This window comes from Strongylocentrotus purpuratus, unplaced genomic scaffold (genome assembly GCF_000002235.5).
Source record: "Strongylocentrotus purpuratus isolate Spur 01 unplaced genomic scaffold, Spur_5.0 spur5_scaffold_20, whole genome shotgun sequence".
Taxonomy (NCBI): domain Eukaryota; kingdom Metazoa; phylum Echinodermata; class Echinoidea; order Camarodonta; family Strongylocentrotidae; genus Strongylocentrotus; species Strongylocentrotus purpuratus.
Window position 1 is genome coordinate 51229974 of NW_022145606.1, and position 11258 is coordinate 51241231.

The 11258-nt window shown below is 38.4% G+C and overlaps 1 protein-coding gene across 1 annotated transcript; it reads left to right on the plus strand.

Moving 5' to 3' along the window:
• The first annotated feature begins 2595 nt into the window (after nt 1–2595).
• LOC115927157 (E3 ubiquitin-protein ligase TRIM21-like) lies at nt 2596–9709 on the plus strand. Its single transcript, XM_030992622.1, has 3 exons — nt 2596–2832; nt 5355–5452; nt 8352–9709. Exon 3 carries the CDS (start codon nt 8370–8372, stop codon nt 9177–9179), a length of 810 nt encoding a protein of 269 aa, XP_030848482.1. The 5' UTR covers nt 2596–2832; nt 5355–5452; nt 8352–8369; the 3' UTR covers nt 9180–9709.
• The last annotated feature ends 1549 nt before the right edge of the window (nt 9710–11258 follow it).

The window sequence follows — 11258 nt, forward strand, 5'->3', positions numbered from 1 at the left end:
TTACATTAATAAAGGTGGGTGGATACAAAGGCATGGGTTAATTTTGCAGTTGTGGGTCGGTCAAGTAGTTTCCTAATTTTCCCCATTTTAAAGATTCCAACAGATACAGATTTACAGACGTTTTTAATATGCTGCTGAAATGTAAGATTTTTGACGATTTAAACACCAAGGTCTCGTACGTATTCACTACCCTTCAGCAGGGAAGTGATAGGAAGGAGTCGAATCAAGCCGCTTTCCGTTGACCCCATGCTCCAAGCGGCCGAAAAGTTGTGCGCTAATCTGCAACTGTTGACCAGGTGGTGAGATAAAAGAGCGCACGCAATATCAGGATTTAGAATTCCTACCTCAGAAAGTGGTATACAGGCAAATGTTCGCTGTCCCTTTCAATGATTTCTCATCAATTGTTGAATGTGTAAAGAGAAGAACAAGCGAACACAAACGTTTGTAATTTCATCCTTTTTTGCTAACTGCAAAAAAAAAAAAAAAAAAAAAAAACACGCGAAACACGCATTAGCAAACGTTAAGTTATTGAAGATTGTAAATCGTGGATTAAATGACGGGACATTAAAACGTGCGAAAATAAGCGCATTATCCTAAAAATTACAAGAGTTTCCATCCCTGCTTATACAGGCTCTGATGTAAGGAACTAATAACCTGGGCCCCGTCTTACAAAGAGTTGATATTGATAGCAATCGCAAGTATGTACATTAGAGATGGGAGATTGCAAAATTGTGATTGATTGGAGGACTTGCGATTGATTTGGATTAATCGTAACTCTTTGTAAGACGGGGCCCAGGTCAATGAGCGCACATGACTTTAGCATTTCGGTACTCTACAGTACTATTGATATCCATGCAAATCAATAGACAGTTTGCTAGAAGACGATTATAAAAAGGCGCTGTCAATCTTTACCCACAATACAATAAACCGAAATGTACGTGTACAAATATTTTTTGAACAAAATAACAACACGTTTTCATGTATACATTGCCAGCTAATTTTTAGGATTTTCGACAAGGCATTAATCACTTTGAACATATGTATATTAAAATGTAGCAGATGTATATAGTTTTTGTGTAGTGAAGTCATCATACAATTTTCCATTGGTTATGAAAATCTTTGTTTATGAACAACATGGCTTTAGGCTTGGAACTATTTTTCACAATTGTAATGGTTGTCATTTTGAGTTTCATCAATATTTTAAAAATTAGACACTTGGAATAAAGGTCAAATTTAAAGAAGGGGCGGGGGCATTGACAGTGAAAGCAAGAAAATGGACGAACAGCAGAATGGACGATAGAGGGAAAGAGAGAGAGAGAAAGAGAGAAGGAAAAAGAGAGAGAGAAAGAGAGAAGGAAAAAGAGAAAGAAACAGAGAGAGACAGGAAGCCTGTCAGGGAGATAAACAAGAAAAGTGAGAAAGGGGAGAAAAAGAGGGTTGGTGATACATGAGGAGAGACAGAAATGATAACATTTAACCGGCATAATAAAAACATGTTAAGATATTTAGGAAGTTGTTGAAGCATTGGTCGAGCCAGTGGTTGGGCACCAGTGGGAGAAGCCATTCAGCTAAATATTCATACATGCAAATCTGAACATTTGTTTTAGTACGAATCTTATTTTCCAAGCCTCATTGGTATTAATAACTTGAAATAACTTGACATCAAATGCCCAAGGAACACTAGTGCAATCGATGAAATATAGTTCTATTAAACTGTAGTGAAAAAAGAGAACGATTGTTTTTAAGCCGAATCAAACAAATACTGTTATTTAGATTGTTATTCATACTTCAACTAATGTACTACTTCTGTTCAACAGCGAAGGCCTTGCATGAGCAAAAGTTTTCTCGACTCACTTCGTCGTCAGCATGGGAGAACACGTAATCCAGTGTTTGTAGAGTTTAATGATCTTTCTTACCCTTATTGATCTAATTACTATTCCCCTTCTACCTTGAATAGTTTTTTGTTATAAATGCTTTTGAGCTATAAAGAAAAGACTTGTGTTCATGATGGTTTGTGCACAAGTAGTCTGTTCATTTCATTGACTGTAAAATATTGCTTCACCACCTCATGGTTTAGAGGATGTGAACGCATACAAAATAAATACACATTACCCAGAGGCTTAAGCGATATGTGTATGTAGGCAGCTCTGAAGAAAATAATTAAGTAGGTTTATTTATGACAAAACACATACAAGTAGGAGCGCCGTGGTGATACATAGAAGTCAAACGACCGAGATATAATCTGAAGAGCTTTGTCTAACGACAGCTGGTTAAGTCAAGCCACCGAGATATAATCTGAAGAGCTTTGTCTAACGACAGCTGGTCATCTGTATTGTATAGCTCTTCCTAGCGAGAGAAAACCTTTTTGTTAAGGGGGTGGATGATCATACTACCCCCTGTAACGCTTTTATTAAGATCACGAGGAACGTGAATGCGTTCATCTTATGTTAGACTATTATGATTCATCTTCATACAAATTTATTTACAAAGAGCAACGGAGCATATCTGTTGTCAACGTTCATAATATACTTTTGTGTTTGGGGGACATTTTCTTTGTTTTCTTTACTTGCCATATTCATGCACTGTATGCATGCATGTGTGAAAACTGCCCATGAATTTGTATGCAAGTTTGTGCCAAGTGAGCATCAGTTTGACGTGGGATGGCATACACACAGACGCCATCTTGAGTTGCACCTAATACACATACTACAAGAGGTTGGATGAATTGATCTTCTTCAGACAGTATCAATTATAAAAGGGACATCTAGATGATCAACTTTCTTTCTGACTTCACATTATGAGGGTCAAAATCGCAAGAAACCGGTAATTGAGGTAAGCTGTACATTTGTAAGCCTAGGTCATTTTGCTGTGTACAAGCTTGGTGTCATAGAAGGAAGTGGATGAAAAAATAGGTAATTGTGCAATAAAAGGAGAAAACAGGTGTGTGTGATGGCCTGATGGGGTATGTTGGTCTTATCTGGAGGAAGCAAGATGATAATACATCGTGAACCGTGAAAGTTTTCAGATAGATTAGGGCCTACAACATGAACAGAAATGTGATCAAAAGCTTATTCTGAGAAAAAGAGAGAAAGGGAGGGAGAGACAACTAATAACAGATAATCATAATGAAAACTTGTTAAGATATTTACAGCGTTGTAGCATAGGTCCAGCCAATGAGGGAGCAACATTGAAATAGGGGGGGGGGGAGGGGGAAGGGGCGCAACATACATTGCTACATGCCAAAGTTGACATTCAGCTAAATGTTCATCCATGTAATTTACAATATTCGTTATAGTGAGAATCTTGAAATGATTTGAAAATCAAATACTCAAGGAACACTAGTATACCAGATATTGAAATCATATAAAAAGAGGAAGGATTGGGAAGAGATAGAGAGAGAGAGAGAGAGAGAGAGAGAGAGAGAGAGAGAGAGAGAGAGAAAGAGAGAGAGAGAGAGATGGGTGATGATTTATGACAGATTGAAGGGGGTAGAGAAAAAAAGAGGATAAAGTAGGAGAGAGATGAGGAAAACAATTGGGAAGGAGAGAGAGAGATAAATAGAGAGAGAGAGAGAGGGAGGGAGAGAGAGAGAAAAAAAATAGAGAGAGAGAGAGAAACAGAGAGTGAGAGAGGGAGAGAGAGGGAGAGGGAGAGAAAGAGTGGTGGAGCAAAAAATGATAAATAATCATAATGAGAACATGGTTGGTTGGTTCTTCGTTTAGATGGCGCTCTTCAATCTCAAAGATTATTTGCGCCAGTCAATTTCGTGTATAGCTTTGGCGTGGGCTTCGGAAATCAAGCCCACGAGCGACTTTCCTTGGTGAAATGAAATTAATAGTGATATGGTTTTATGTTGTAGCATGGGTCCAGCCAACGAGGGGGCACTAGTGAAATAGGGGGAAAGAGGGGGGGGCAACGTGCACTTAGGTACATCCTATTCGGCGACATGTCCATACACTGTTGGTCATAATGGTGGAATAATTTTGTTTACCCCAATTTATGGAATGATTTTGAAAATTATTTATTCCTAATAAATCTAGATATAAGTATACATTCTCAAATGTTATTAAATAATAATTTGTGCGTGTTTGTTTTGCGTGAATGCTAGAGCATGACTTGTGTGTGCTACTATGCTAATCAATTAGGGTACCTACGTCCTTAAGTCATAACTGACAGTAATGGGGATTAATGCCACACAAAAGCGCATCAATATAGCACATTAACACGGTTTTGATGCTGGGGGCTCACAGTCAGGCGCGTACGCTGGGGGGGGGGGGGGGGGGTTAAACCACCCCCTTTAACTTTGTGTATGTGTTTGTTTTTTAGGAAAGCTCCCCTTCCCCTTTTTTTTTATTAAAACAAAAATAATAGAAAAATGTGTCGTAATGGATGACCCCAAAAAGCCGACCTTACCGCCCCCCCCCCCCCCCCCCCCCCCCCCCCCCCCCCCCCGCCAACGAAACGAAATATCGACCGGCCAAATTTTCAAATGTTGAAACCCTCAAAAAAAAAAAATATGACATCTTTCCCCCCCCCCCCCCGCTTATTCAGCGGCTGGCTCAGTCGTTTTTTCGGCATGATTTTCACATTATAACCCCCCCCCCCCTCGATAAAAAATCCTGCGTACGCGCCTGCTCACAGTAACGAGGCCATTGCTTAGCCACTGAATCATGACTGTACGCAGCGGGGGGTAAGGTACGGGGCCGCCCCCCCCCACAAATACAACAAAAATGCAATATATCATCAATAATTCATTGCATTTTGCCCCGATCCCCGACATAAAAAATCCTCTATGTTGGCACGCTTTGAACCATAATGCATGGCCCTAATCATCTATAAGTGTGGTGGAGATCAAAATGAAATAGGTCAGATTCTGAAATAGTCATGCGGCCGAGAAATAACTCTCAGGAACTTTGACTAACTACAACTGGTTATCTGCATCTAATAGTTTTTTTCTAGCACAAGAAAACAAGTTTGTTTGGGGGGGGGGGGGCTGGATAAACGTACTCTCCCCTGTAATGCCTCTATTGAGATCACAAGGCACGTGAATGCATTCATCTTATATCAGCTGATATGATTCATAACATATTAATCTATTTACAAAGACCAACGGAGCATATTTTTTGTCAATGTTCATATTTTGTGTGTTTGGGGGACAATTTCCTTTTTTTTCTTCTTAACTTGCCATATTCATGCACTGTATGCATGCATGAGTGAAAAATGCCGTTAAATTTGTATGCAAGTGTTCGCTAAGTGAGCAACAGTTTGACGTGGAATGGCATACAAATATACACCTTCTTGATTAGCACCTAATACACATGTAACAATTGGTTAGATTTTCTTTTCTTCTTCAGACAGTATCAGTTATAAAAGGAGCATCTATTATAGACGAACAACTTTCTTTCTGACTTCACATTACGAAGGTTAAGATCGCACGAAACCGGTAAATAAGGTGAGCTATACATGTTATAAGATGGTTAGAAGAATCCCTGCAATCTGATTGGTCAATTACCATGTAGTTATTTTTACTGGATTTTTTTTTTTTTTACTACATGGATTTTTTTTTTTTTTTACTACTGGATGCACGCGATATCAACACGATATATGCGATATTGGAATCGATAACACCGATATCCCGATTGTTTGCACTTTCTCTCTTCTCCGATCCACTAAGGAAAACAACCAAACCCAAAACAAGATGGCGAAATCGCGATGAAGAAGAATTATCTAAAATGTTGGATGATTCAAATGCGACTAGCATGAACATTTCAATTAAAGTATGGATTCTCAAAGTTGGAAAAGTTTGCACAGATCAAGAACGTCAATTTAGAAGACATTTTTACGCCAGAATTGGACAAACTGTTATCGTTCTAAGCTAAGTTATATGCTTATAATAATCTGTACATAGACTGACTGTGAGTTGTAAACCTAGACTTTAGTACCTTCGCTGTGGCATACAACGCCACTTTTTGAATCACTGTACTTTAGATATCTGTAACAAATTTTAATTTCTCGAGGCTGATTTGGTGAAACTGAAGCGAGAGGGGCCGGGAAGCACCACACATAAAGCTTCAATTTCTGTACTTGATATGGACAAGATCCAGACCTCTTCTAATTAAGATTGCACCTCCCCAAAACTCAAAAAAGCTTGCAAAATCAGTTATTGATTTAATGACTTCATGTAAAGGTCAGTTAGGCCTGACTTTATTTTGTCATTCTATATTGTTTAAATCCATTGCACTAAGTAACAACAGACAAATTATGCAAATTTATAAATCATGCGTCGGGTAAAAAAATCATGCATCCGGTAAATCTGTAAAATAACAACATTTTGTATTTTTGACAATTTTTGGGGCCCCATCTTATAAAACAGATGATGCACAGGTTTAATTCGTGGGTCGGTGGAATTGTGTGCACGCGGTACCTTTGATTTTGGTCTAAAACCATTCAAAGGTACCTTGTGCACACAATCCCTACCGACGCACTCAAACCTGTGCATCATTTGTATACTATGAAGGTCACTTTGCTGTGAACAAGGTTGTTTACATGCAAGAAAATGGATGAAAACTGTTTAAAATCGTTAAAATGCAATAATAGGAGAAACATGTGTATGCATGTGAGATGTAGTATCTTTGTCTTATCTGGTAGAAGAAAGATGAATACATTTGATACAATTATGTGAAAGTTTCCAGATAATTAGGGCCTACTACATGAAACGAAATGCGAATTATATCTTTCACTGTGTGTCTCCTTTCTTTCTACCTTTCTTCATCTCTCACTGCCCCAATTGCGTCATGATTCGGGCAGCATGGCGCCCATACAAAACCTTTTTATTGTATTTCTATATCGAAATGAAATTCATGCAAAACAATGTATATTTTGTTAACCCCTCGCTTGCTTTACTTCACGCAAATTGATAAATCAGGAGGATGCCTGACAGCGAGATGACTTTTTTTTTCGCCTGCTCGCAATATTTGGGATCCGGATAGTATCTTTTTAGACGAGACGCCCTCACACGGCTCTCACACGAGAATGTGCCAGCACGCGTCTTAATTTTTCGTACCACGGCGAGCCCAGATTCCAGTATGAACTCATTTTCATACAGAACAAGCTAGGAAAGCTTGCAAAGAGGTCACAAACAATTGGACTTTGACTATTTATTGCTTTGCCTCACTATTTATAAAGGCACAAAAACTAAATAAACTGGGATTTGAACCCTCACGTCAACTCCAAAGTTCTATTAGTGTCACTCTTTCTTTACCGATTGAGCTAACGATGAGTTGATAAAAAATTGATTTTTATAATTACTATCACCCTATTAACCACCCTACCGGATTCCACGTGCGCATTCGCTGGTTTCCTTCGCGAGTTCGCATGCGTACGAAAAAATAAGACGCTGCTGGCACGCCTCTTTGCACTAGTGATAAAAACAAATCCTCTGATGAACTTTGGATTAGGTTGACGTGAAAACTCCTAAAGTGGTACTGCGAATTAAAAAAGGTGATCTCGAAGTCTTACTACTGGTGCACCCCACCAACCCTCCTCAATAATTGAGTCCACAATATGCTACTGGGTTCAACAACAGGAAATTTGATATAAGATCATCTTTTCCTTGCATTTATAAAGCGTTGCATACATTGCTCCACAAGTCTCGGCCACTTGATAACATCACTTCAGAAAGAGACTGCTCTATTATCGCGCACACAGTCTTATACCTACGTAAACAATATGATCCACATGTCAATTTCGCATGAACTATCATTAGTTATCGTTTATGAAAATATATATCAATAGATATTTGAATTAATTTTTTCTAGTCAAGATAATCTTGTAGAAAGTACATGTTCTTTTGGCGTAATATGGTTACATTATGAACAATTAGACTGAAATAAACAATTAGTTTCATTATAATTGCATCATTGGCGGTTGTTGCAGATTCAAGACCAGGTAATAATTATTGTTTGTATAAATGAATGCGAAAAACAGTGAATTACCTTAATAAAGTGATTCCAAAGCAATTTCGCAGAAGGAAATATTACGTTGCCATCCATTAATATTCATCTGATTTTAAATGTGGATAAGTAAATTTTCATGTAGGGCATTGTATTAAATCTATTATATTCTCTTCCTCTCGCTCGGTCCTTCTCTTCCTCGATCTCTTTCCTCCATCCTTCTCTCTCTCTCCCTTCCTAATCCCGCCTACCCCTCCCCGCCCTTTGCATTATTGGTCCCTGGACTACTGCATTGTACATTGTATATGTTGATATTAATAAACCGAAATTGAATTGAATTGAATTGAACCCTCTTTCTACCCCCCCCCCTCTCTCTTTTGATAATTGTTCTTTCTACAGGTCAATAGTCTGGTCAGGATGGCGGATAACTTCAGCTCTGCAGAAGACATCTGTGAAGGAGAGAACTGTGAGGCAATCGCAGATGTGACGTACTACGTGAAGGAGAAAAAGAAGCTCTGCCATGACTGCGCCTCCAAAGGGGGATGCATCGGAAAAGCAAGAAAGGGTGGGCCCAATCTGTATTGTGTGAGGCATGATAAAGATATTGATTTATATTGTAAAACACATGATGTAGCACTGTGTTATTCATGCGCACATATAGATCATCATGATCAGTGTTGCGTGCGACAGGATATCGAGGGCGCCATCATGGACAATAAAGCGAGTCTAACCACTCTGAAAGAAAAGGCAAAAGACAAATTAAAGCTTTGTCGAGTTTATGGAGATCAGATTCAACAGTGTAGGAAAGACACCGACACCCATCTACAAGCTTTGCAAGATGAAGTTGATTTGGTAATCGATGAGGCGATCAAAACAGACAAGGACAAAGAGAAGGAGGATGCTGCAAAAATCAACCAGGAAATTGATGAGAAGAATCAGAAACTTCAAGAGGAGATTCAGAAGATAAATGAAAAGATTCAAAAGAACGATGAGGAGAGAGAGAAGCGACTTGAACTTAACCGTTCAAATGCAGCGAAAAGACGAGAACCAATCGACAATAAACAACATGGTCTTCATACAGACATTCAAAACATCGCTGAAGAGAAAGAGATAAAGATTGGTGAGTTGGAGAAATCAATGCAAGATGACACAAAAACCACAGAGAATACAATACAGACACTTGACACTCTCCCAATCTCCCACTTGACGCTCTCCCATTTCTTGTGAGACTTTTAAACCAGAAATGATCCTTGATTATCACAAACTTGTTTTTACCCTATTTATGAATCTGGCTTACATTAGATTAATAGTATAATTTACATTCGTACATATTAAATTTCACTAGCTATGACTGTATATTAAACATTTATTATATTTTCAATAGAAACGCCGAACATTTGTATACACTCATTTAATTTAGTGTTTTTTAAGTTTAATAATACCCTTTTTAATCAATTAATTATTTGATACAACCCAAGCATACTTTATGGACCACTTGCCAGTCTACTTCTTATAATTCAGAACTTATAGCTATGTAATCACTTGTGAATTTGTATTGATTTTTCATGTTTGTTCCTTTTGATTATACCTTTACTTGTATATTTAATAGAAAACTCATAACTCCTTTAATTAAACTTAATGAAAAATAATCATTTTTTATCTTTTTTACCATCAGATACCACTCAAGTCACTTTACACAAAGCTTTAAATTTTGATGAAAGTGGATAATAATATTTATATTTAAATTTTAAATTCCAAAATTGTCTTTGTTTGTAAGCAATATTTTTATAATGTTAGCATTATACATGTATAGTTACTTTCATTTGCTTTAATATTTATTTTTTACAATATTGTGTATGATTCTTTTTAATTTGTATGATGTTTTTAACGTTTTGAATTTTGTAAATTCATTTGTAATTTAGCCTTTGGCTACAATGAGTGAATAAAATACCTTGAATTGAAATTGAAATTGACACAGTACTTGAAGTTGATAAAAATGTCGTCAAAGATGGGCATCGCGTAAAAACATCAGTGAGTGATGAATTAAAAAAGCCACTGAATAAGGGTGAGGTGAAACACATCACTGGTGCCATAACAGGTGTGAGGTTTGTGAAGGGTGATGGGAGAAAGAAGTATGATGGGAGGATTGATGGGTATGTTGGGGAGTGGAAGCTCATTGGTACAATCAATGTCAAAGATAGGATCACATTCCCGCGCATTGTAGGATGCATAGATGAATGCAACGTGATCATTACATATTTAATAGTAGGTAGCCAACATACATACATGATAGATATGAACACTAAACACGGTCAGAGAGTGATAACCAGTAGTGATACATCATTGGTTTTCTCCTGTGCATTGGTGAATGATGACAAGGTAGTATGCGGTAAATACAGTAAAGGGTGTACAGGGAACAGTTTGACGGGATGCATCGGTGTGTATGACAGACAATGGAAGCACATTAATGACGTCACAATACCAAGAAACACAACGCGTGATTTCACATGGGTGGATGTAGCTGCTGACCAGGATGGGATGATCATCGCTGCTGAGTGGGATCAGTCTAAGATATACGTCATCAACCCAGCTGATGGTAAGATCATGAATACCATCACATGTAAACAGAATATAAGGATGCGTGGTGTACTATCATCAGGACACATCATCGCTCAACCCTGCCCAGTAGATCACAGAGTGCTCATCATCGACAGACAGGGTGCTCAAAGGGAAATCCCCCACAGTGATGTCATCCTGAATGCCTGCATCGATCCTATGACAGACGACCTCTACGTCGTGACATCAGATGATGAGTCCGAGACGTGTGTGATTGATCAGGTGATGAGTGGGGGTGATATGAAGAAGAGAAGAGTAACATCATTCCCTCTATTAACAAAACTAGTTCCAAGGAAGAGTTTCATTATATCATCTCGCGTGATGATGATGTCATCAGGGAAACTGATTGCTAGCGATGGAGACAACATTCTCCTATTCAAAAACAGTTTTATCCTCTGTAGGAGGAAAGTTGGCTCAGTCGCTAAAGCCTGCGTTTTGTGTTAACTAGCCTCCTCCCCTTGGTCATGGACGCAGTCTATGTTAATCGGAAAACACTCCGTCTCTCGGATATGACTTTAAATGGAGGCCCCGTGTAGAGAATAGTCACTACCTTTGCACGTTAGGAACCCACTGTGCTATTCGTATGAGAGTTGGGGGTAAACCCCGGTGTAGCGGTCCACCTGCACATACCCCAGTATAGTAATATAATACTCTGTAAAGAGGTATGTACTAAAAATGGAAGAAGAAGAA